This window comes from Gadus morhua, chromosome 8 (assembly GCF_902167405.1).
Source record: "Gadus morhua chromosome 8, gadMor3.0, whole genome shotgun sequence".
NCBI classification, from domain to species: domain Eukaryota; kingdom Metazoa; phylum Chordata; class Actinopteri; order Gadiformes; family Gadidae; genus Gadus; species Gadus morhua.
The window spans coordinates 20,692,241-20,718,459 of NC_044055.1; the positions used below are offsets into that span (position 1 = coordinate 20,692,241).

Genomic DNA, 26,219 nt, shown 5'->3' on the forward strand with positions numbered 1-26,219 from the left:
GTGTGTGTGTGTGTGTGTGTGTGTGTGTTTGTGTGTGTGTGTGTGTGTGTGTGTGTGTGTGTCTGTCTGTCTGTCTGTCTGTCTGTGTGTGTGTGTGTGTGTGTGTGTGTGTGTGTGTGTGTGTGTGTGTGTGTGTGTGTGTGTGTGTGTGTGTGTGTGTGTGTGTGTGTGTGTGTGTGTGTGTGTGTGAGTGTGTGTGTGTGTGTGTGTGTGTGTGTGTGTGTGTGTGTGTGTGTGTGTGTGTGTATTAGAGAGCAACAGAGAGACAGAGAGAGGGAGAGAGAGAGAGAGAGAGAGAGAGAGAGAGAGAGAGAGAGAGAGAGAGAGAGAGAGAGAGAGAGAGAGAGAGAGAGAGAGAGAGAGAGAGAGAGAGAGAGAGAGAGAGAGGGAGAGAGAGAGAGTAGCGGAGGAAGCAGAGGAGTGACAGAGACTTTTAGGGTGTCTCCATCTCTAAGTACAACTGCATCACTGATATCTCAAGCATATCTATTACTGTGAAGAACAAATGAGACACAATATGATTTGCCTGATCTGTAACACCGACTTCATTGTGGAAATCATACAGGCTACATGAGTGCAAGAGCAGCTATTTTCTCTTTCAAACTTCTTACTCATCACTCTGCTAAAAGCAGGCCTACACATCATCTATTTGTTCAACAGATTGTTACTAGTGTCAGATCGTAGATGTCGTTAGAAGGGCTTGTCGTTAGAACTACATGGTCATAAACAACAACAAAATGGGGTTAAAAAGAGGAGGAAAGGAAAAAAGGCCAACCTAATTGTCTTTGCTTACCTTTCTCTGTGGTGTGAAAACATCTTACAAGGTCATTGAGACTTCCTTTCTGGAAAGAGAGGGACACAGAAATAATATTCACATGGACAGATACACACTGGTATCTGATCTTGTCCTCTCAACATTGAGACAAGCCTACTGTCAGAAAAAAAATGAAATAATGTAGGAACCTTGTCCATTTCCACCTGTAATTGACCAATAGGAGGCCTAGAATTTGTTGAAAGAAATGTAATAGAAAGAGATGCTTGGGGGTAGGCTTAAAGTGCTGTATAATAACAGAAATATTACATATATTTTCATCAGAATGAACATAATTGTTAATAACCCTTAATAGCTCACTCACCACATTTCTCAAGTGAAACAAGAGTTCAATTTCCGTTCCACCAGACAGATGGACTGGATTTGGCGGGTGTCTGCTGGCTGCTGCTGCCCGGTGAAAGTGTCGGTGCTCTGGTCTGCTGCTGCCCGGTGAAAGTGTCCGTGCTCCGGTCTGCTCTCCTCTGCACGGGAATCCTGCACTGCAAAGTGCTGAGTGGCTATACCTGCAGCAGTTTGGCAATCTAGCGCACATAAACTAAACCGGTAGACGTCTTATTTTTTTCGGTCACTTGAGTCTTTTTGACTGGAAGGACCGCGTAAAAACATCCGAGATGCTGAGGACCCTGTGGATCAGTGTGCTCGTCCATTACCCGGTGGACCAGTATCCTAACCAGACCAGAGGCAGCCGCTGTTTTACCCCCGGCTGCTTTGAACGCTTCAAACTTCAACGGCCAGTGGATTTGTCTTCTTTTGTCAATGGTGATGTACTAAGTAATAACTACATGACTTGGGACGGGTTTTATCCGGGATGCAGACTGCAGCAGCATCAGTAGCAGTAGCCAGACGGTCTGAGGCTGGAGGAGAGTTGCAGGCAGCTGCGCTTCAGTAGCGCTTAGTTACGGGCTCCTGGTCGACACCACACCACCACCTGCTGGATCACTGGCGCCTCATGTCAAACCCATCGGGACATGGTTTTCACTAACTATATGCAACGTTGGGCTAGCCTATGACCAATGACTGTATTTAAAGAATGGTAAAAAATATTGAAGTCCAACATATTGGAGTCTACATGCGTCCGGTCTTGCTGCGTTGATTCTGATTATTATTGTTAGGCCGATGAATGACTGACGGGAACCCGACGAGTATCAGAACAATTAGGAATCCGATCCTTTATTGTATATCAATTACAGTGTGTCATTTTGATCACCAAACATTATTCAACTGAAATTGGCTACATTTCAAGCCGTCTTTTTTTTTTTTACGTGCAGTAACTAACAAAAAGAGGCATTTCAAGAGTTTTTTTTTTTTGTTTTCTACCCGAAGCACACTAAATCTATTCAAATCACACCGTCAGCAGTAAAGATAAATAAATGGCCCTTCTGGATGTGGTCGTAGTGGGACATGACAAAGCAGAATGCTTCTGGTTGCTACAATATAAGCAAATTATGCTCTATATATATCCACGCAAAAGGTCAGGCACTACGCAGGAAATAGACACGTGGGTCACTAGAGAACACTCCCTACAGGTACCGGCAGAAAAACAGATATTCAGTAGTGAGAAACTAAGCTCCTGCAGCGTCATCAATACCGTGGTTATGCTACTGTACCTACATGCACTCTGTTAGTTGCAGTTCTGTTCCTGGCTGCATCCACTACACAAGGTTCAAATCAATTGAATGGGTGGATCTTATTCAAACATTTAACATAGGATTGTCTATCAGACATAAATATGTACAATATCATTTTTTTTTATGTTATAATCGAATAACAGTGGGATGTTGTTATTTATAATGAGCACACTACTTCTACACAGCAGGATGGTGACAGTAGGGTGTAACTTTGTTTTGTCCGCTTCAATCGATTATCTCTTCTGTTTCATGAGCTTGAGGCGTCCAAACAGGGAGAACGAAACCACAGGCAACTAAACTAACTCTTCCAACTCTGCTCTAAATAAAGCAGGATATGATCTAAATCTATCGACTGCCATCAAATAAGGATTTCCGGTGCCCAATGTGGAAAGAGAACAGTCAACTCAGTGCCGATTCTATTCCTGACCTCAGTGGCGGACTCAGGGGGGGGGGGGGGGGCCTCCATGGTTGAAATAGTGCCCTCAAGAGTGGCGAGAGAGAAAAGTGCCTTATTGGCTGCCCTTTACATGTGAAAAGAATTATTGGGTGCCCTCTGGTGCCCCTTCATACAATAAATTATGATGATGAGCCTTCTACAACAAGATAATTCGATAACGTGCCTCAATGAGTGCCCTCTTAATGCCCTTACAGAGTGGTGAATACGAGAGAAAGTGCCATACGTGATGCATCATAGCTTTTTGCACACTTGGTGGGGCCCCATGTTGTGCAGAATGTGCCCTTTTTATTTTTTCGCCCCTGCCTTCAAACAGTGTGAGTCCGCTACTACCTGACCTCCTTCATGAAGATTCAACCAGATTCAGTCACTTGGAGGTTTCTCATCTATTTTTCAGAGGTATTCTGTGAAGGCCAAAACTGGGACTCTGAAACTTGTGTCTCAACACTTCTGCCCTCTTCCTTTATAGTCAACAAGTGGACACAACTCAAAGTGGTCACTATAAGGCCGAGCCAAGGGTCATCACAATGAATTAACATGCATTTCACTGTACCTTTACTTTACATCAATAAACGTCTCCATTTATTCAATCACTACTTTTGGACCTTTTGGCAATATTCTTCCTTTGGGTTATTCTGTTGATGTAAGCTTCGTCATCATTCTGCCTGTGCGGAAAATGGTGATTCTGGGCCAGTTTCACGTGAATTCACTCAAGGTTGGCTAATCATTTTCAAATGATGAAAAACATGAACTTCTCTTAACTCTTAACACAATATTGATGGTGTCTATTTACTTGCTGCAGCTTTTGGTGTCATTGGTGAAATATATATCTAGATATCCAAAATCGAATTGTCACAGATCCTTCTGGTCTACTGCTTGGAGTTTGAAGACTAAACGGTGTGAAATATATCAATGAAAATCTTCTATTTTATAAAGCGCTTTAAGACCTCCCAGATTGATGGCCCATGACGTTCACTTGCCGTATATTAGAATCTTAACAAAGACAGGCTGCATGCCGAGACATTTCCAACTCATATTCGACGATGCACCGCACATAATTAGAGACTATACATTTTCTCCCTCAGATGTTTATCTCCTTAAATCTGCAGCGCTACCAGCACAAAAAGTCCTCTCTAACTCAGACGTTCAAAAGGCCAACAAAACGTTCAAAAGAGGGTTCCCATGTCGGCTGATTGCCCTGAGTCCCGTCCCCCTCCGGCCTCTCTGTGTCTCCCTCTGTAGCCGGGGGAAGTCCTGCTGTTTGAGTGCACTTTGAGTAGTGTGGCACTGAGCAGCTCTACTCACTCTTCCTTCTCCCCTTTTTGGAGCAAGCTCACCAAACGTGCTTTGAAGGACACACCACCCCCTCCCCGCCCTGCCCCCCCCCTCCGACCCCCCCCCCCTCGTGAGAGATAGGGCTGTCCCCTATCTCCCACTCAGCCAACATGTGACCTTCCGCCCTCCGTTTTACCAAAGGTCAATGTGACCCGGTCCAACTCTGCTTCTCGGTGGACGGCTTTCTCCTTCGCGGTATCCTCCCATTGGAAGCCGTGCAGCTTCCGCTCTTGCTCTCCTCGTGTCCAGCTGTACTCGGGTTGTCGTTGTCTTTTCCACCCAAAATCCATCCTTCACTGGCTTAAGAGAGCACCCGTCAAGAATTCAGCGTTAACCTTGTCGCTCGCAGTCTAGCACTGGGACAGTCCGGTTGCGTCTCAGTGGTAGGCCCGCTCCCCCTGGTGGGTGCAGTCCTGGGACAGAGCCACTTCTGTCTGGGGCTTGAACTCATCGCCCAGGTAGCCATCCTGAGCACGGGAAACCCGAAGGCCAAGGATTAGGAAAAACTGTTGATTGTTTTTTCAAAGGTAAAAGATGCCTTTGCCATAATCCACTAATGTAAACAGAAAAGTGTACCTAGCAGCCGGTCCTCATGTGAACAGCACTCATTACATACACAATGCCCTCTTTATCCTGCCCTGACATTTAAAAGGGCAGACAATTCATCTGCCCCATACGGGAGTGTGAAGCGGACCTGTGAAGCCTCGGGCTGGGACAGGCCCGGCTGGGACAGGAGCGAAGTGGACAGGAGTGGAGTGTACAGGAGCGGAGGGGACGGAGGGGGTGGGACAGGCCCGGCTGGGACAGGATCGGAGGGGACAGGAGGGGGTGGGACGGGCCAGACGGGCCCGGCTGGGACAGGAGCGGAGGGGACAGGAGGGGGTGGGACAGGCCAGACGGGGACAGGCCAGACGGGCCCGGCTGCCTCCACTGGCTCATGTTGACGTAACCCTGGGGGATGGGCCCCTGGGAGTAGGGCTGGGAGCCGGGGTCCTGGCTGCCGCTCATCTGGTTCCCATGCTGCCCTCCTCCTCCTCCTCGGTTTCTATGACGACCGCCTGGTGCCCCCCCCCCCATACCTCTCTGTGTTGCACTCACAGAGAGGTATGCTTTCGGTTAATGAGCGTGACGGGTTTCTCCCACATTTATTTTCTATGAAGGCTTATCCCATTTATTTATTTTGAGGTACTATTAATTATCAGGAGTTTGGTGTGGCTTTCTTAGATCTCTCTAAATCTATCAGTCGATTATTAGGATATCAGTCAATTAGTGTGTTAACAGGGTCTTCTGAGGTTTTTTTGCCTCTGACTGAATCCCGCATACCATACAATTACATGTAAATACGGAGTAAACTACAAATAGGATGTATAGTCAAAACCTTGTTACATGCCTTGCGTCATTACTTGTGACCCCTGAAAAGTCTAGTCCCCCCGCTCTCAGACTTTTAAACCCTTTATAAACATGACATCGCTGCGAAACAAACATGAAACACGACGAACATCCCAGCTCTGTCAACATCAATATCTCCCAAAGCTAGGCTGATCTCATGTACACAGAGATGAACAGGGTCTCAGGACACAGAGCATGAGCAGTGCTCCTCGTTGCTCGAGCGGTGAGCGAGGTTGTACATGGAATGCGCCAAACACTGACGGTAACACTGTATTCAAGAAGCTTAACCCTCTCTGACGCGAACCTCGAAAACCGCTGGCCAGGAGCTCCACACAGCTTCACACAGACACACACACACACACACACACATACACACACACACACACACACACACACACACACACAGACACACACACACACACACACACACACACACACACACACACACACACACACACACACACACACACACACACACACACACACACACACACACACACACACCAGTTGCAAAGTACCCTTTACTAGAGATAATCCTTTGGTCAAACAAAAGGGCTGAACAACCAGTTGAGGTAGGATGTTCCTGAGCCACTGGAAGTCAAAGCCCTTCACACGGTCCTCTGTGGGGGACAAAAGCTCATTTGTTATGCAGGTGACGCACCACTTGATACCTAAAGCTACTATTGCATTTCACAGTCAATAAAGAAAAACACAAAGGAATAACAAGGCCTAGTGGACATCCTTAGGACATCCTTATGACATCCTTATGACATCCTTATGACATCTCAGATTTGGACTGCTGCTTGACATGAGCCAGAACAAAACGATTTCATGGAATACCCATTAAGGCTTTACCGTCATGGCACGTAACGTAAGGAAGGGAAACACGGACCCCTGATAAATAAATCATGAGGAACGCAGCAGAATCAATAGCGGTTGGGAAGCACCTTCTGCTTTTTTTTTTACCAACGATGCAGTGCTCCGACGTGTGCCCTCACCTGCCGGGAGGCCGTTCTGCAGGGAGCCATCGCTGGAGACGCTGGAGGGGAAGGCGCCGCGGGCCCTGAGGGTGGTGCACGCCCAGCACCACCAGCCCCTCACACAGGGGCTGGCCCGCCTGGGCTGCCTCCTTCAGCCTCACCACGGGCCCAGCCCAGTGGTCGCCCCCCACCAGGATCACCTCACCACGCCCCAGCCGGCAGTGGTCGCCCACCAGGATCAGCTGGGGATGGGACACATTCACGTTAGCGCATTTTGCAGAAACTTGATACCAAAAGAATTGGAGTATCGTATTCTAAATAACTATAAAGCAGTTACTACAAAACACACTGCATCATTCATTTGCTATGTTAGTATGTACAATTAATGTTGGTGCGACGTGATTATCAGTTTAAAACGGATAATCTAAGATTATAACAATCATTACCTGAATGTGAAGAATCAACTTTTATGTTAGGTCAGACGATGACCTAACATATCTCCCAAAGTTGTGTTTCAGAGATACATACTTAAGTCATCAGCCACCCCATCTAGCACAGGCCTGTTCCGTCTCGTAATACCACTTTATACCTCAAGAGAGGACTGCCGTCACTGCAGCGTCCAGTCTGCCCTCAGTCCCTCATGAGAGGATGAAGAAGAAGAAGTGCTGCCCAGAGAGGGTTCTCACCTCTTGCCAATCATTGTGGAGGTGCTGCCCCCAGATAGAGAGGGAGTCAATCAATGGAACAATTAAGGCAATGACGCCAAAGGCACTTAGCAAGGGGCCATTAACACCCCCTACCGCTCCCGGCATGAAAATGTCTGATAAGAGAGAAGGGAGGGAGGGACTCTGCATTTCCATGTTTCTTACAATAGGGTCGGAACCCAAAACGTTCTTGTGCCGTGTTGAGGATGTATTTGACACTTTGCCCCACCTTACACGTTGCACCTTTGACAAGCAAACAGTAATTTGTAATAATTTCCCGTAGCCTTTAGCATTTACATTTCCTGTTATGTAATATCATAAACGTAAACAAAATAACTTGTCAGCGCCGTTGCGATACCAGCACAGCAACCGTTATTGAATGACTTTCCTCCATGGGGATTGGAACACAATATAACCTGTATCCTGCCTCTATAGCCCCCTCTCTGACACATCCACCTTGTACTGGGGCTGTGCACTCGGGTTAACACACAGGACGTGGTTCATTAACCCCCAGGGAGCACGTGGGCGGTGCTCACGCCTGCCTGTCCCCCTGGACCGCGGGCAGCGTGCACTCTGGCTCTGTGGCCGGGGAGGTCTCGTCAATCAGGACGGAGCCGAACCATCAAGTGAGGCACGTCTTTTCTTTAACTACGTGCCTCACTTGATTACTCATAGAAACAGAGGCGAAGCAACGTGGGCGCAAATCAAATCATAGGTCAGGTAGATGTATCTTATATAGGCTATCATGAGCCGCTCCCTGTCGGCGGAGCCTTTCAGAGCTCTGGAGCGCTCCTCATCCGAGGACGACAGCTCCCTGCTCTCATCCTTCAGCTGCTGCAGCTTATTGAGCTCCAGTGCGCTGTGGACAGAAGACCCAGCACACACTAAACACTAGGCAAACACACGCTATAAATACTAAGGCTGTGTGGAACGCACATCATACCAAAATCTAGCTCGAGATAAGAAGTTGAAACTGCTTCGATGCTAAACTCATTTGCGACTTAATGAAGAAATGTATGGCTGCTTATAGATGATACCAGATGACCCCGATTTTGCATGGTCATGTCTGTCAGACCAGTCCCATCGTCAAATCATAGATCATATATTTACTAAAATGTGAGGCTCAATTTTAGTTTCCAGTGCCTTCACTAAATGGCCGTCCACCTTTTTTGACATCGGCTACTATGAGGCTAAAATACATAATAAGGACCATTATTATTTACCGTCATTTATGTAGAGACTTTGTTCAGACTGATTACGCACAGTATTCACATCCCATCATGAAAAAACTTGCATCCATAAAGAGACTGTAGAGGTGACTGATTAAAATGTAAAATACATTTGAATGATGCGTTTCAGCATATAGAGCAGAAACAGCACCAATTAATTAATCATAACAATGGAAATGCACTGACAGAAAGAATACTTTTCACCAGTTGGTGTTATGATGACAGCTGCTGTTGACTCATTTAGCATTTGACTTTTTTTGGGGTAATCTTTCAACGTTTTGAAATACTGCAGAACTTTAGACGTTATTCTTCCTTGGCATTTTGTAACCTTCTAGACCAGCCTTTCTCAAATTTAGGGGGCCCGTTTTTATTAGGGTTGCCAATTGGCAGAGTAAGATGCATAACTATGCTATGATATGAATTAATTTTCCTAATTAAAATAGAAGTGTTCTTTTGTGTGACGGTGGACTGTTCATTTCAGATACATTTGGACTTTTTGATTTTGCAAAGAGACCTTCAATAGGCAGTGTTTTGACAGTGGAAAAGTAAGTCAGTCAAGGTGTGTTTGTTTGTCACACAAAACAAACATTTCATCTTTTGTTTTGCGTCTGATGGTTACGAGTAGTGTGTTGCTAGCTAGCTAATATTACTTGTATTTTCAAGTGAATCGCAAACATGAAGAATAGAGAGGTTCAAAAATAAACAAAATACAAAGTATATCCTTGAGAATCATTGCATTGACAAATGTATGGCAATGGTATGACATGCTAGTCTTGGTAACACTTGTCCTTTCATTGCAACCATTAAATCGAGGGGACATTATAACCAGGGCCTGTGCATACACAGAGGCTGCCTGCACTGTCCTCCATCTATTAAGCAGGTATACACCATTAGACACACTGGGACTTGACATACGAAAATGCATGTTGATACAATATTATGGCCCCCCGAGAAGGTCAGGTCAGCATCGTCTTTAAATAAGTCAGTAACACTGAATCTGAATGGTGATGAATGCTGGGGTTTAAGGCTGAGGGACAAAGTGAGGGGGAAAGGATTTGGAGAGGTGAGGGGGAGACAAATAGAAAGGAGAGCAGAACATGTTGGCTCATTTAAAAGTGTTAAAAGAAAATGTTATTTGCATATTTTACAATATGTTTATGAAGAGCTTTATATTATGCTCAGCAGATTTGAGTATTGGTGTGATTGTGTTTCTGTTCTGTATACATTATATAAACTCCCAACTACAGCTGACATAGTGGGCTTACTGCCTCCATGTCCTCACTTTAAGTTCAGACTGCAAGGTCCCAGTGCAGTGTTCAGAAACATAACGTCATACTCTGCATTATACAGATTATTGCCTAATGTACTTTTATAATGAAATAAATACATTTCAAATACATTTTAATTGATTTAATTGTTGTATTCTTTATCAACATTTTTAAAGTAGATGTTACGGCAATTCATGCTGCATCTTGTACGTTTGGGTTCCGGGGAGACAGCAAATTTCTCTTTTGGGTCTCGGGTTAAAGGAGTTTGGGAACCCCTGTTCCAGACAAACACCCTCTAAGCCCTGTCCTATTGGGCCACACAGCTCACAGCAAACATCATCACACCGGGCCAAGCTCAGACACAGCGAGTTACCCGCTGCCCCGCCTGGCCAGGTGGTTGAGCACGGTGCCTGTAGTACCTGGATCAGACTCAGGGGGCGCTGTAGGACGGTCTACGCCTCATACACCTTAATGACAGCAGGTGGAAAATATGGTTTTAAACCCTGGTGGAAAAGAACCAGGTGAAATACAAAAGGTAGGAGTCCACGGGATTACCCTTTTTTACACCCCGCGCACGCACACACCGAAATCACACGCATAGTAACTGAGGTTGGTATTGTGTGAGGTGTGTTTTGTTTCCGTAAGTTTAGCAGAAGAATGCGAGGTGTGTTTTGCTCTGTAATTATAAACTAACCAAGCTCATGCCCGTTTTACTCATTATCATCCACGAATATAAGTGCAGGGGAGCCGTCTCAGCACGTCCCAGCACTGCCTGCTGGTTGTAAGGAGGGATGGATGGTGCCCTCCCACCCGGGATTGGTGGAGGCCGGGCATGCCCGGGGCGGTGAAGCGCGTGGGGAGCGGACACCTGATGACTACGTCCTCCCCCCCCCTCGTGGCCCAGCAGCTGGTGGTAGACGTAGCCCGACACCGAGGTCTCGTCCACCACAGGGGTCTCGTCCACCGTAGGGGTCTCCAGGGAGCTGTGCGTCCTTACCGGTGGAATAGGACCAGAGCAGATCAAAATGAACACGTTACCATTGCTGCTGATACAGTAACACAAAACACTACAATCAGCCACCATTAGGGGACAATGAACGAGGATAGCTTGCTAGTGTCTCAAAATGTGTCACTTGACCCCCATAACAGCCAGAGAGATGCCACGACAGCAAGACCATCCGTCTCTATTTTGACTTCAGTGACCACATTTTGTACCGAATTCCCATTTAATGGCATTTAACAGGCAATACATCATAGGGGCTTGCATGTGTCACTGGGGCTCGACATAGAATGAGCAGAGAAGCGCATGCAGCATACGTCTCAACTCACAGTTCCTGTCAAGGAGGCGGCCCACCACAGAGAGTCCGGCTGGGAGTCAGGGTTAGGGTCGTGAGGCACCTCCACCGGAGCACCCGCTGATCCTCCATGGCCATCTCATCCCCAGAGTCTCCTACAGAAGGTCAAGGAGAACCCGCAGAACAAGGGCCACAGGTCTCCTTCAGAACATATACCACATATATACACACATTGGCCCCCTGACTCATTCCCCCAATATTGTTTGCATATTTCTTTTAAACGTAAAATTATATATATATAAATCAATCAAACATTTATCAGGTATCCACTAATGCATGAGTGTGGCAGCGGCCAAGGAGGGTAGACAGGGTGGGGCTAGTTATCTCTCCACGCCCACTCCCAAACCGACCACAATCTGGTGAGGTGTCGGGGCAAGGGAGTGGCTGAAGGCCAATGTGCACCAGACACGGTGCGGCTCCAGGACGGAGGCCGGGCGTGTGCCGACACACAGACCGGCGCCCACGTCTACCAGTGCTCCAAAGTCCACCGGCTGGAGATGCAGTAACTTGTGATACATGGCGGGACAGAGCTGCCGCGCGGTCCTGATGCGTTGATTCCTGTCCCGGAGCCGCAGCGATCCCGTGCTCTGGCCGCTCCGCCTCCGTGTCTCCGAGGCGCGGCACATTGGCCTTAAGGGGGAGGGGCGCAGTTATGACCACGTGTGTAGGGTTACGGTTTCACTCATGTCGGATGCAGCAGTTCTTCTATAATAGCAGAACTTCTCTAGGGAGACGGCCAAAAGCTTGGGAGAGAAGAAAAAACACCAAGTGAAAGTATGGTGAAGGTGAAAGGCCCCATCTCCCCGATTTAAGCTGATCCGGCACCAGACTTTAGATATGAATCTAAAGACGAAGTCTTTCAGCAATACACGGCCATGCCCTAACATCCAGGTCGTATCAAGGGTCTTTCTCCCATTCCGTCCACTTGTCAGTAGATACATAAGTCTGTGGAAGGATACTGTCAGGGACTGTAATCACATGTCCCTTCCCCTTCCAGTTAGTGGTCGAGTCCCCTTGGTACCTCAGTCAGATCGCCCTGCATGAAGCGTATGTCTGGAGAAAAGCAAAACCGTTACATATTTATTCAAGCTATATTTAAATTGTGCTTCTCGTCATGCATGGCGGATGTGATGTTAAATGTCAAGGACCACTGATAGACAAACCATGATTGGGACAATGGTGATGATGAGGATTAAAAATCAAAGAATTACCACCCGAGTCCGTCTTGGGAACGGAGAAATAAGCAATCCGTTTTTTAGAGCCCCAGATCCCATTTCAACGTGATGTTGTCCTGGGTCTGCACGGGCAAAACACAACGAACACTTGAGCTGCCACCGATGAAGTGCTAATGTATCATGGAGGGAGAATATATGATAATATGGGAGGCAAGATAGACCCATGGTGAGGGTGTTTGCATCTTAGTTGAGAGGTTCTGGGTTCAAACCCCAACCCCGACTCTGAGCAATATGCCCTTCACTCCAACCTCCTCATTAATGAAAAAAATATATAATCACTAACGAGTCCCTTTGGATAAAAGCACCTCCTAAATAGAAAAAAAAGGATTTCCATAGCCAATAAAAGCCACCGTTCGCAGGTAGGTGGGACATTCATTTGCACAACCTCTTCTGGTACATATTCCAAATCTCCAACCGTTACATCCAACAGTACAGATTATACACTCGTTAACAAAGCCTGCAGACAGTTAGAAGTGTGTATCCACAGTGGTGTGTGTGTGAGTATGTGTATGTGCCTGTGTGTGCCAGCGCGTGTATGTGCCCATGCGTGTGTGTGTATGCTCATGCCTGTGCCTGTGTGTGTCATGTGTGTATGCCGTGTGTGTGTGTGTGTGTGTGTGTGTGTGTGTGTGTGTGTGTGTGTGTGTGTGTGTGTGTGTGTGTGTGTGTGTGTGTGTGTGTGTGTGTGTGTGTGTGTGTGTGTGTGTGTGTGTGCCCGTGCCCGTGTGTGTGTGTACCTTCCAGAGTTCCTCCAGCGTGTGGACCTGCTGGGCGGTGGCCTGGCGTGTGCAGAGCTGCTCCTGCTCCGAGGGGAACTTCACCAGCCAGGACAGGCCCAGCGGCCCAGGATGAGCGCCTGGGAGCCGTCCCAGTGGAAGTCCTTCAGGCTGCTCTGGCTGGCACACGGCTGCCTGCGCACAACACAATAGCTACATGGAATGAGATGTTGTTTTATCACCTCTCAAACACATTAAATTCACGACATAAGCAGACCGGTTGAGCGCTGTTCATCGTAGAATTAGTGCTTACTGAAACGACTACATATAAATAACAAAGTGTCAAAGTGATGACACGCTCTGACTGCTTGTTTGTAACTATTGTATGACATTACTATGTTAAACAGTGTGCCCTCTGGTGGTTTTGAAAAGTGTTTACGTATCAAATGAATTCTTAAAAAAACAACTTATTTTTGATCTCTCAACGACTCTCTCTCACGCGCACAAACACACACACACACACACACACACACACACAAACACACACACGTTGTTGATTGTATCATGGCGAACATGGATGCCCATCACTTTGTAGGGCAAGCAAAAGCTTAAGGCAACGTAATGTTGCACGTGTAAATTGTAGCGTATTCCCCATAGTTGTATTCAGAACAATCATAGGGGGTCCTGCCAAGCTCAGCTTGCATCAATCACTTGTATTAGTACCTGATATGACGCTCCCTCCAGAGATCAATGAACTCTAAGCACAAGAAATGAACAAAGCTTTATACTACACTGACGTAAAGGTTTTGGTGATGTTGAATTACTGATGAATTACTTTTTATTTTTAGTTAATATAATTTGTGTTTGAAATTGTAAATAATTATACTTGAAGAAAATATTTTTGTTTTGAGAATTTTGGATGGACAAATAGGCGGCAAAAGATACAGCCCTGATTATATTATAAGTGATCATTTGATGTGTAAACTGTGATTCCCACGTCAATTGCAAAACCAGTTCTTGCTCGTGTTGCAATCGACAACACAAGCAGAATCATGAATCCCACATTAGCTAGACAGGTAAGACAAAAGATATCCACAGCAAGACCAAAACAATTATGGGTTTAGGCATTATGACTTACAAATAAATACAACCCGTCCTAGGCAGTCAAACATTCATACATTGTTTTAGTAATAACCATGTCCTTCCATATTAAAATGTAGTTCAATACATGTTTATGCACAACCGAATGCAGGTTGTCATTACATTACACCTGCTCCACCTGCTCAACTCCACCCACCTGCTCCAACCAACTGCTACGCCCAGCTGCTCCACTCCACCTGCTCCACTCCACCTGCTCCACCCACCTGCTCCACTCCACCTGCTCCACCTGCTTCGCCCACCCACCTGCTCCACTCCACCTGCTCCACTCCACCTGCTCCACCTGCTTCGCCCACCCACCTGCTCCACCCACCTGCTCCACTCACCTGCTCCACTCCACCTGCTCCACCCACCTGCTCCACCCCAACTGCTCCGCCCACCTCCTCCGCCCCCCTCCATCATCAAAACAAACATACGCACCAGCAGCAGCCACGCAGACGGGTGCTTTGAAAAACCCGACCGCTTCTCATACATTTGCTCTAGAAACTACCATTGGATGGTGTCAGGATTAATAAGATATATGCCCTTTTGAATCACGAATGCATCAGTACCCACGTGGCTATATGAGCCAACTAGTATCTCCGAGGAGCAGCCAGCCATTGCCAGATGCGCGGTTAACGTTATAGCTCGAAGATGCACCAGGAGCTATAGCCAATGTTAGCAAACAACGTCCACATGCACACCCACTTGTTCGTCCGGTTGTCTCTGTGTTGGGTCTGGCTAGGCAGAGTAAAGTCGGTGAACTCATACTGGGAGCCCTGTGTTTCCGTTCCTCCGAGCCAAACGGCTTCCAGGGTTGCCAGATTGTACAGGAAATATGGCTCAATTTGGCAACATTGTCCGCTTCCTCGGCGTCCAGGACGCTCATTCAAACTTCCATGCTCATTCTCTCCCAGAAACTAAGCGTATTTTGAAGCTATTATTATTAGACGCTCCGGGCAGTTATCAGGACAGATGTTGCTTAAGATGGCTAAAATTAATCATTGTGAAAACGCGGTAAATGAGGGGCAAATTGATCATGGATGACAACGTCAAACGAGCGCCGTCTAGACTCCCACTTCGAGTGATGACGTCACACCTCGCTCGGCTGATTGTAGAGCGAGTGGAGCAGCGCTCTGTGGTGATCAGGTAAAATCGTGCATATTGAGTTTGGGTTAGACATTTAAATTAATTATTAATCTTCATGGTAGGGTGTGTCAACCCGAGTGGGTTAACGTGACAGCACTCACTTGGATAAACACATTTTCTAATCATCATTTGGCGTTGAGGAAATAGACAAAAAATGTAAAATAAATAATGCATTAATAATAATGAATACAACTTTTTCAATAAGCCTAATATGCCATTTTAGGAAAGTATGTCCAACAAACCCTTAGACAAGATTACTTTTGAATATCTCCAGTGTACAAACTTCTAAACTTGCCGATTCTAGACAGTGATTGGCATCTGTAAAGCTTGCATTTAGTAGTGCTGTGGGAACTACCATCCCATGATGTGTTCCAACAATCTACTTTTCGGCTATGATTCCAAAGATGAATTACCCTCTCTCCTGTGATGGCCCTCCCATGGCCTCTCCCAGTACTGGGGCATATGGGAACTTCGCCAGCGTACGAGTTTCCACTTATTGAACGCAAGCCATGTTTTCATTTGAGGAAACGATTAACCTGAGACAATGGACAATGACACTGGAGCCCTGATTGCAGACTCCTGCATGGGCTTCTTCCAGAGACGGCTTGTCTAGTCGAGTGGAGAGAGAATATAAATAGGCAAAGACACATGGCAGCACTGGCAAAGACACAACCTAGACCACAGTTGTGTTGTACCAAGTACAACACAACCGAGTAAAAAACAACCTAGTACATTTCAACTTAGTATAACCATCTTCTACTACACAAACTAGTAGAGTAAAACCTCAAAGTAGGTTAACCTAGTACAGTACAACCTAGGTGTAGGCTAACCTAGTACAGTACAACATGGTATGGTACAACCCAGTGCGCTGCAACCAAAGCCAGGTTCGTGGATCATGGCTCTTCCCAAAGGTTCAGATTCTTGATGTGGTTCGCTGGGTTTCTATTTTTGGAGCTAGGATAAACTCGCAGCTCTAGGGAAAAGTTGTATTTTAACACAGACAGAGTTCCCTTCAAGTGCTGTTTATACGTAGCCCTAACCCTCTGTTTATCTCCTTGAAGATAAGCAATAAAGTCACTTTTGGAACTTTAGTTTAGAGTTTCAAATTTCAAAGTAGTCTATCCTCATTGCTATCAACTCTGTCTGCTACCCAGGTTGAAAGGAGAAAGGATTTTTAAGACAATTTGAAATAAAAGTACTGATATATTGAGTTGTCTATATATACAAAGTACAGTACATAGCAAACCAATGTGCAGGTCAATTCCAATGAAACAGATAAAGCATGTCTTAGGCCCTGTTTCCATTTCTACCCCTTACCCTTGTTTTGTAGGTGGAGGGGGAAGGGGTAAGGGGTAAGGGGAAGGCGTACCCCTTACCCCTTCCCCTTACCCCTTCAAAACAAGGGGGATGGGTAAGGGGAAGGGGTAAGGGGTAGAAATGGGATTGGGCCTTAATCTTGTTAATACTAATCAATTCATTGATTTGTGGTTTGGCTGACTACGCCTCAAGTCATGACGTCTGGTCATCCTCAGGAGCATCACTTCTATAGGAGGTTCTCTCAATCTGGTCCAACCCTTTCTCCACACAAGTACACATGATGATTGGTTACTTGCTTACATGCTGCTGTGTACTTGTCATGCCCTGATATATCATCAATTATCATTGGTTCACACTTTCGTGAACTTGTGGTCAACCATTACAACACTTATGTTTTCACATGTGTCAGCCATGGTTTTCATCTGGGAGGGTCCAGAGAAAGAAGCGGTTGATTCAGCAGTCCTTTCCAGTAAAAAGCACTTCTGCTTTACTCCCCCACTAAAAGCTAGAAGATTCCAGTCATATTATCATAACAGCTCAGCAATAACTAATTTCTGAGGCCTTCTTTCTCCATCCATCCTCGTGGTTCAGGGACCTGTCAGGTTGAGGTCTTGTCCCAGTGGGAGGCAGCAGGTGATGGATATGAATGGTTATCATATTGGTTATCTTCTTCATTGGTTACTCATGCCTCACTCGAGTGGTGTGCGTGCGGCAAATTTTGTTGTATACTTTATTGCGCATGCATTTTTTTTCATAATGCTTTACCTAAATAAACAAAATAGGCAGGTAATTATAGCTTTGAATAGCTACCTGACTGCTTATCCCCAGACATCTAAAGTTCCATTCAAGTTATTTCAGAGTAAAATTAATACAAGTGAGACAGACCTTACATTACCTATATCAGGTGTGTCAAACTCATTTTCACAAAGGGCCACTCTATGATGAAATGATAATCATACTAAGGGCCGACATGGAGTTTGCTGACATGCTTTCTTTTTAATCCAAAAAGTAAAAACAACATATCTATGGATATATTGTATACAACCTGCGTACAGGGTCATATAGGCTAGGTTTCATTTCAACATTTTGGGGGACAAATTATAGGTGGGGGGTATGGGGGTGCTCCCCCAGAAATGTTTGAGCGTCAAACACTTAATTTCCTGCATTCTGGTGGATTTTTATTCATCTATCTGTGCCTTTTCTGCATCATTTTATAGTGGAAATATTTTTTTTTCTGTGAAGGAAAAGACAACATTCAGTGTTCCTAAAGAAATAACTATTATGGAATATAATGCAGTAAGGCTCTCAGGCATCCTGGATTTTTCAAAACTTTCTGCAAATTGAAAACATATCACATGTTTTGGGTATTTCTTTTTTAGAGAATCATGAATCAGCACCCGTGTTAACTATTTATGACACTTAACATTGGTAATGAAATGACAGCCAGCATTGGAATTGAAAAGGGCAGCAGCTAGTTAGTTAGCTAAATTGTAACTTAAGGCAAAAGTTGGAAACAAATCATGTTAGCATTCATCCTTAGACACTTGACACAATCAGTCATCAATATTGGCATGCTATTTAGCCTCATAGATTGGCCTATTTACAGACCACAAAAAACTGATATATTTTCTTCAATGCAAGTTCATAAATTCATGCAAGAGTCCTAACAAATGGGGGCATGTGCGACGTGTGGATATAGCACAGGCTCTGCATGCAGCAAAAAATAAAAAATAAATTATATATATTTTTTCTTTTTTTAACAAAAAAGATTCGGGGCTAATCAAATTAGATCCGGGGCTTTAGCCCCGAATAAAACAGCCTAGTGACGCCACTGGTGTCACCCCCAACTTCTTTCTTTGCTTCCTTAACATCTTGCCCTTCCTATGATCTGATAAGATTTCTTAGTGATCTTAACAGCTCTTGTAATATATTGAGGGCTTGTGCTCCCTGATTAGTTAGTTCCATCAACAGTGTTATGAATGATTGTCTGCATGCACTGGTCCTGGAACACACTCTTGGATGTACCTTTGTACTCTTGGCCATGGCCACGTTTTGCAATCACTTCTTGGGACTCACCGAGTGGTTATCTTGGATCCAAATGCTGCGTGGGTGGGGGAACTGAGCAGGGAAGGTAAATAAGCTGGCTGATGGTTGATTGAGGCCCGTTGAGAACAACAAAACAGTATAACAGTTTGGATTGCAATTGTTTTATTGAAGTAGTTCATCAGTTCTGGTCGTGGTCCCATGATACAGCTAGCCCCCACCTGATCCATGGCTCCTCCTGGGTCCCAGCCCCTTTAGGGTATGGGGTTCAATCGGTACACCTGCCTGGGGGGCGGGGCCTCATGGACTGGGAGAGGGAGGGGGTTCATGGGGCGGCTGACAGCAGGAGCTGTGTGGTTACTTCTCTGTGCCCTCTGCCTTGGCGAGGAGCCCCAGCATCTCCGTCACCACGGCCTGGAGGGCCAGCCCCAGCTCCTTGCTGCTGTAGGGCTCCTCCAGAGGGGGCACGTGCACAAAGCCACACCTGCGCTGCCCCGCGTACAGAGACGTGTAGTAGGAGTAGTCACAGAGGTACCTGGCGTGGACCGCACACAGAGAGAGGGAGGGACGTGTTAGACGCATCTTTTGGCTTACGTGGTGTTACGGGGATGCTATGTGTTTAATATTGAGACCCGTTAGTGAGGCAGAATCACAAGAAGGCACACATTTACAACTCATCCCGTAAGCAAGTAGAAGAACAATGTTGTTCTGGTTGCATCTTCATTCACATTAAGTTAATTCAAGTTACCTGTGTGCAGAAAATGTAAGGCAACTTATTTATTTCAGATCTTATTCAATAACTTAATCAATTCAATCTCAAATAATGTACGCATGGCACACTATAAAAACCCTCTCACTAATAGCAAAATCAAAATCAAAAAGCTGATACCTTCCAGCATCCTGTGACGTGGACACAGCGACCCCGAGGCCAGACTCTTTCACCCTCTGGCGGACCACCTCCATGTCCAGGACAGAGTGGATGGTTTCGGGACCACCCACCACACAACACCCACACTCTGGGCTGTAGCCAACATTGTCCGGACGCATGTAGCCCAGGTTGTTTCCCAACTGCTCCAGAGTCACCGTGGTGGCTATCCCAGACACACCCACATGGACCACAAGCTAACGGGGGGAAAGTCAACACAATGCCATGTGAGAGAGGCATAGGCGTCGCATCTAAGTGTTCTACATTTACATTTAGTCAACCACACAGGGCGACAGCCAGCTCGTCAGGAGCATTCAGGGTGAGGCGTCTTGCTCAGGGACACCTCGACACCCGGAAGTTCGATCCCCGGCTAGGACGAGCCGGGGATCGAACTTTCGGTTACAAGCCAACCCGCTCTACCTCCTGAACTACTGTCACCCCCAGTATTCTGAGTAACTGCTATGCTTTGATACCTTTCCAAGGTTTCCTTACGTGGGGTTGATGCTGTTTCCAGAGCGATGGCAGTAGGTCCTTCACAGCCCGGTATTCAACAGGGATCTCTTGCACGTGAAGGTCCACTGAGTTGCCGAGCCCTAACCGCTTCAGTTCCTGTCGTTTCATTACAAAGGAAGAATGTCTTCAGCAATGAATCTGATACAGACTCATATTGTTTATTTAACTCTACTCTCATCACAGTATTTACTCATTTAGCAGGGGCTTTTTCCCAAAGTGACTTAGAGTGCATTCAGATTTGGATCATTAAAGAGCTGGTTAGGAGCAAGCCATACAAAGTCTATGAGTAAAATGTGGAGATGGAGGAATCAAACCTAGGACCTCGATGGCCTCGATGACGAAAATTTGATGTCTGTTATTTTCATAACATTTGACATAAAATATATGAAAGGTCATCAGCGCTTTGGGGACTGCAGGATCCAGTTCATCATCACATCTGATCTATAGTAATTTGCCGAACCTTCACTGCCTCCCAGCTGGAGTTGACTTTGTCTCCGCCAAATGGCTCGAACCCTGACAGGAACGTGACGTGATCAATGATTGAAGCACAGACCGTAAGTCATTGTGTAACCAAGAATAAAAGATAGTAAGTAAAATATTAAAATAATTAAATTGTAATTCAACTTTGTATACCCTTTTTCAATGGGAAGTTGTAGTCATTATGTTATTTTCCTTTCAAAACTCTGCGATAAAATATTATAATAATTATTATTTATTATTATTAATACAATTAATTATTCTACTAATAACACAATATAATTTCCAAAAAGCAGACAGTTTATGAATACAGTACATACATTAAAATGGGCAGTAACTTTAAAAATCAATGATACATGATGCAAGTTTACAGGATGTATAACAGTGTCTGCCTGACCAGTATAACCACAGTGGGACATGAATAGAAGAAAAAATAAAATAAAAATCACATTACACATTTTCAAACATTTCAACCACTTACCTGTTACTATCACTTTCTTCTTAGTGGGCATTTTTTCTTGATCAACAGTCACAAAAGCACTCTAGTAACTCAAAACAATCTGAACAACAACTAATTGATAGCAGTGCGAAGACCAAAGTGTATACTATGGTTCAGACCAAAGGTCCACGGTTATCTCAATCATGGGTTTTAATAGAGTTCAGGCACCTCTTCAACTTCTTTGGATGGAAGCTGTGCAATCATGTCATGCAGATGTATGAGGTTGCCATCTGCTGTACAACGATGTATATTGCTGTATGACATGTGACCAGAAGACAAGGCCGACACTGTTCACATTAAGACAGCTGGCGACTGGGAAAGCGTATTGATCACCGACAGCAACTTTCAATATGCACACCAGATCTTCTTCCACTGCGCAAAATGACGCTGTTTAGTTACCAAAATGCATACTAACATTCTGGCCATATGGGCCATATTGAAGTCATCAGTTGTGTTATTTAAATTAATCAAATTCCACAAAAGACAACAACTTGCCTTAAATTCACTGAGTGCATCTCAGGTGGTTACCATGGTTACCCTGTCAAGAGTTAAACACTACAAAATACATTTTCATGAAGACAGCGCTTATTTTCCTTAAGCTCGGATTTGCACCTTTTTTTCTCCCCTCTAGCCGCAGTCGCCCCCACCCTGGATCATGAATGACGCACATGCTCTGGCCCGAGTATCTGGACCCTATGCCATGAAAACCTACACATAATTTAAACATTATGCAAAAAGGAGGTATATCTCTTTTCCCCTCATAAAAAGCATATTTAACGATGTAGAGTCTGATGACCATTTAGCGGCTATACAGTTATACATAAAAATAACCAACTTCATTCACACACACACACACACACACACACACACACACACACACACACACATACACACACACACACTTACACACACACACACACACATACTCTCACACACACACACACACACACACATACACACACACACACAAACACACATACACACACACACACACACACACATACACACACACACACACACACACACACACACACACACACACACACACACACACACACACACACACACACACACACACACACACAAACACACAAACATAATATAAATCGTCACCACTGTTCAGAACACCCACACACCCTGCACTGCAGTCTGACAGCCACCCATTCCCCCTCCCACCTCTGTCTCTCCGTCGCTCTCTCTGCCTCCACCTACGTCACTCGCTATGTCAGTGTTGCCATGGAAACTAATGATGCCCTCTCTCCTCTCTGGTGATGCAGAGGTGTCTGCTGACGTCTTGCCTCCCTCTCTGTGTGGGTGGAATAACAATATTTCTAGTGTCCACCATACAGGGGCCTATGTATAATAACCAGCGTGGTCCAACTCCATATTTGGATGTGTCTCTTATCATTACAAAACACATGTCTTCTTTAGGGGATATCATCAAGAGGTTGCTTTTGCACAAACATATGTGCAGCAGCAGTTGTTTTAAGAGTGGATCTTGATTTTAATTCCAAAACAAGGGGTTTCATTTTAGAAAGCCATCTGTTATTTCTGATGGTTTGAAGATCTCATGGGTGTTCCAGGATCCCTGACGCCCATTTTACCGCCTCCGTCTGGGGTACACTCCTGGCAGAGCCCTGGGCTGAGAGCCACAGGTTGTAAATGGGGACGGGTCCCTGGGTGTTGCAGTGTTCCAGTGCCCACCACTCCTATATAGAAACAGGGAAAACAGTTAGAAAGAACCCGTCACACTGCTATGTGCTACTCTGTAGGACCAGCTATCCCATTTGCTGTGGTTCATCCTTTCTTCCATCTTGCAATCCTGCTTTTAATTACTTAACATTTACATCAACCCAGTAATTTAGGACCCAGTCAGAGGGCAGAGAAGGAATACGAATCGGAAAGATCAGGGGGGCAGAATGTTTTATTTCACTATCTACTAATGAGCATGAGGGGTACATTCTTGATGGACTAATCCATTGTGTGGTGTTTTTATTGCACACTCAAAGGCATCATATAGAGTTCGTAATCAGCTCAAGATGGCCGATGTTTGATGTTAAGTAGGAGAGGTAAAGTCCAGGACACATGGAGAACATGCAAACACCATATGCAAACACAAGCCAGGTCACTGCATAAAGCTCAGATCTTGTCTTATATTCTGTGCCTTTTGATTCTTGGTCTCGCTCTGTTTGTTAAAGGCTGAATGTTATCATATGTTGGCTTCGCCAGGAACTCCCTACTAGCGGCACATAAAAACTTTGCTGTTCCACTTGTAAAAGGTTCTTGATTCAACCTACAAATGACAAACATAGTGGATGTAAGTGGGTGTGACTGTTTCAACATTAGATTAACAAATAATATACACTTAACATTTGAACATGTTTAGTTTAGTTTTTTATGGAAACGGATGGTCTAAAGGGCTTTATCCTCCACTCTATTTTATTCTGGTTTAAGTCTGGGCTAGAAAGGAGTTCTGCACTTCTAAAAACTGGCCTATCCTGTTAACAGCTATGCACACGGTACGCCTTCAGGCTTGTTACTTCTGCTCAACCCTCAGCTTGTGTGTGTACCTTCCCCGCCCAGTCATTGCTCTCTTCTGGCGACCCTGAGCTTTTTTATGCTATGACATCAAACCACAATGCATTGCAATGTTTGGAGTTTACCTAAGATCGCCATGGCAATGAAGGCTGGCTCGGCCCCCTTATTTAAATCGGACCGGAAACCAACGTCATGTTGGGCCAATCTCCGGGCTCTGAAGTGACATAATGGAATTTTTGTGGATAGGAGGCGAGCTGAGGAGGGCTGGGCGTGCGCATAGCAGGCGTACCATTGCGAAAGACTTGCGCTCAGTTCCTAGGAAAGACACCCTTTCAGACTGAATGGACTCCAGCGGGGAAGTGAAATAACTTAATCAAAAGCGGGATACTAAATAACGATCGGATTACACTCGAAATAAAGGGACATATCATAGGATTATTTCCCCGTTTTCATGGATATCAATGAGGTCTTTATCCATGCGTAAAGCGGAACAATCCCTCGCGTGAGAGGGCAGAGAATGGAAACGAAGAACCGAAGAATCTCGAGCATCTACACCCAAAGCAGCATGATGAAAAAGGAAATCAACCTGAATCTCAACGCTCAAGACGACGAGCTGTCCAACAAGCCCAACCCTTTGCGGGACACGGACGGCATCCTCAACTCCCCGGACCTCGGACTCCTGAAGCTCGCCTCTCCGGACCTTGAGCGCCTGATCATCCAGTCCAACGGCATGGTCACCACAACCAACCCGACGTCCCAGTTCCTCTACCCCAAGTCCGCCAGCGACGAGCAGGAATTCGCGGAGGGTTTCGTGAAAGCCCTGGAGGACCTCCACAAGCAGAACCAGCTGAACGAGGCGTCGTGCGTCTCCGTGGACCGCCTGGAGCTCCTCGGCTCCAACGCAGCGTCTGTTGGACTCCAGCAGGCGTCCGATCTGCCCGTGTACACCACGCTCAACGGCTACGCTTCCAGCCCCCTGCAGGGAACGACCATCCACTACTCCACGGACACCGTGCCTTTCCCCCCACCGCCGTCCCACATGCCCGGCGTCCAGCAGCAGCAGGCGGCCGCGGCGGCCGTTCTGTCGCGGCTCCAGTCCGCTGGCCTGGTGAAGGACGAGCCCCAGACGGTGCCGGACATGCATAGCTTCGGCGACAGCCCCCCCTTGTCCCCCATCGACATGGACAACCAGGAGCGCATCAAGGCAGAGAGGAAGAAGCTGCGCAATAGGATAGCGGCGTCTAAGTGCCGCAAGAGGAAGCTGGAGAGGATCTCCCGCCTGGAGGACAAGGTGAAGTCACTGAAAACACAGAACACAGAGCTTGCCTCCACGGCCGGGGTGCTGAGAGAGCAAGTGGCCCAGCTGAAGCAGAAGGTGATGAACCATGTCAGCAATGGATGCCAATTGCTCCCAAATCAGGTCCAGGCATATTAGATCTCGTAAACCAAATGTGCTCCACTCAACCATCCTTTGCTTTGAGGTATCGGATCTGAGACTGAAACGCTCTGGGGGTTCAAGCGAGTTAATGGGAGACAGACACGACAATGACTTTAGATTATTTGCTGTTGTTGCAGAGGTTTAAATGCGGTTCCAAGTAATTCCATAGAGTCCCAGGTGAACTGGAAATTGCAGGTAGACCAGCTGCAGGTGTAAGCTGCCCCTTCTGGGTTGGATGGCTGCCAAACAGACAGTGGTGCAGCCATTTTGCTCATTGTGCCGCTCGCAATCATCCAATGGACTGGCAAAGGATAGATCTCTACATGTAATGTTTAACTGGACAATCTGCTATCTAATACCAGGGTGCTTTCATTAACATCCACTTCGTTTTGTAATGCCTTCATTGTTTACAAGCACTTACCAATTGAAAAAAAATGTATATTTTATTTACTGAAACGTGTAATTTGCATAATACACCATTGACGTCCCTCCTGTTGCAGACGTGAACAGTGCATGTTTTAAATGCCATGTGTGTGCAGTAGGAAACGCCTTTTCTATATCGTGATTGTTGTGTTGCTTTCTACCTTAAACTATTCATTCTTGTGTGTGTGTGTGTGTGTGTGTGTGTGTGTGTGTGTGTGTGTGTGTGTGTGTGTGTGTGTGTGTGTGTGTGTGTGCGTGTGTGTGTGTGTGTGTGTGTGTGTGTGTGAGAGCGTGAGTGTGTGTTTGTGGACATCAGAAGCTGCGTATAGCTACATGTAATGAGTTGGTTTTTTTTACCTCTCAAACACATTAAATTCACTACATAAGCAGGTCGGTTGAGCGTTGTTCATCGCAGTATTAATGCTTACTGAAACGACTACATTAACAAAATGTCAAAGTGATGACACTGCTCTGATTGCTTGTTTGTAACAATTGTATAACAATACTATTGTAAACATTGTGCCCTCTGGTGGTTTTTAAAAGTGTTTATGTACCAATGAATTCTTAAAAAACCAACCTCTTCTTGATCTCTGACACACACACACACACACACACACACACACACACACACACAC

General features: G+C 45.7%; 3 protein-coding genes, 1 long non-coding RNA gene and 1 pseudogene across 6 annotated transcripts in view; 1 reads left to right on the forward strand and 4 right to left on the reverse strand.

The window, feature by feature from the left end:
- The window catches only part of LOC115549268 (homer protein homolog 3), an 18,788-nt gene extending 14,547 nt beyond the window's left edge, over positions 1-4,241 (reverse strand). Inside the window, exons 1-2 of one of the 2 annotated variants that reach the window (XM_030364388.1) lie at positions 1,137-4,241; positions 794-842 (exon numbers count right to left, since the gene is read on the reverse strand). In XM_030364388.1, coding sequence (XP_030220248.1) covers positions 794-816 — 23 coding nt within the window. In that variant the 5' untranslated portion in view covers positions 817-842; positions 1,137-4,241. The remainder of the gene's footprint in view (positions 1-793; positions 843-1,136) is intronic. The other variant, XM_030364390.1, reaches the window with a different exon arrangement.
- Positions 4,242-4,599: 358 nt separating this feature from the next.
- LOC115548676 (regulator of nonsense transcripts 1-like) lies at positions 4,600-15,526 on the reverse strand (annotated as a pseudogene).
- LOC115549272 (uncharacterized) lies at positions 9,947-12,912 on the reverse strand. Of its 2 annotated transcripts, XR_003977730.1 has the most exons (3): positions 12,134-12,912; positions 11,149-11,269; positions 9,947-10,811 (listed from the first exon to the last, which is right to left on the reverse strand). It is a non-coding gene; the product is annotated as an uncharacterized LOC115549272 (long non-coding RNA). The 2 variants fall into 2 exon arrangements; XR_003977729.1 differs by having other exon boundaries at positions 11,149-12,912.
- Positions 15,527-18,919: 3,393 nt separating the features above from the next.
- Positions 18,920-22,026, reverse strand: LOC115549271 (pyroglutamyl-peptidase 1). Its single transcript, XM_030364396.1, has 5 exons — positions 21,168-22,026; positions 20,670-20,722; positions 20,189-20,305; positions 19,661-19,893; positions 18,920-19,306 (listed from the first exon to the last, which is right to left on the reverse strand). Exons 1-5 carry the CDS (start codon positions 21,196-21,198, stop codon positions 19,129-19,131), a joined length of 612 nt encoding a protein of 203 aa, XP_030220256.1. The 5' UTR covers positions 21,199-22,026; the 3' UTR covers positions 18,920-19,128.
- Positions 22,027-23,736: 1,710 nt separating this feature from the next.
- Positions 23,737-26,145, forward strand: LOC115549269 (transcription factor jun-D). The gene has a single exon (XM_030364391.1). The coding sequence runs from the start codon at positions 24,241-24,243 to the stop codon at positions 25,156-25,158; it is 918 nt and encodes a 305-aa protein (XP_030220251.1). The 5' UTR covers positions 23,737-24,240; the 3' UTR covers positions 25,159-26,145.
- Positions 26,146-26,219: the final 74 nt, after the last annotated feature.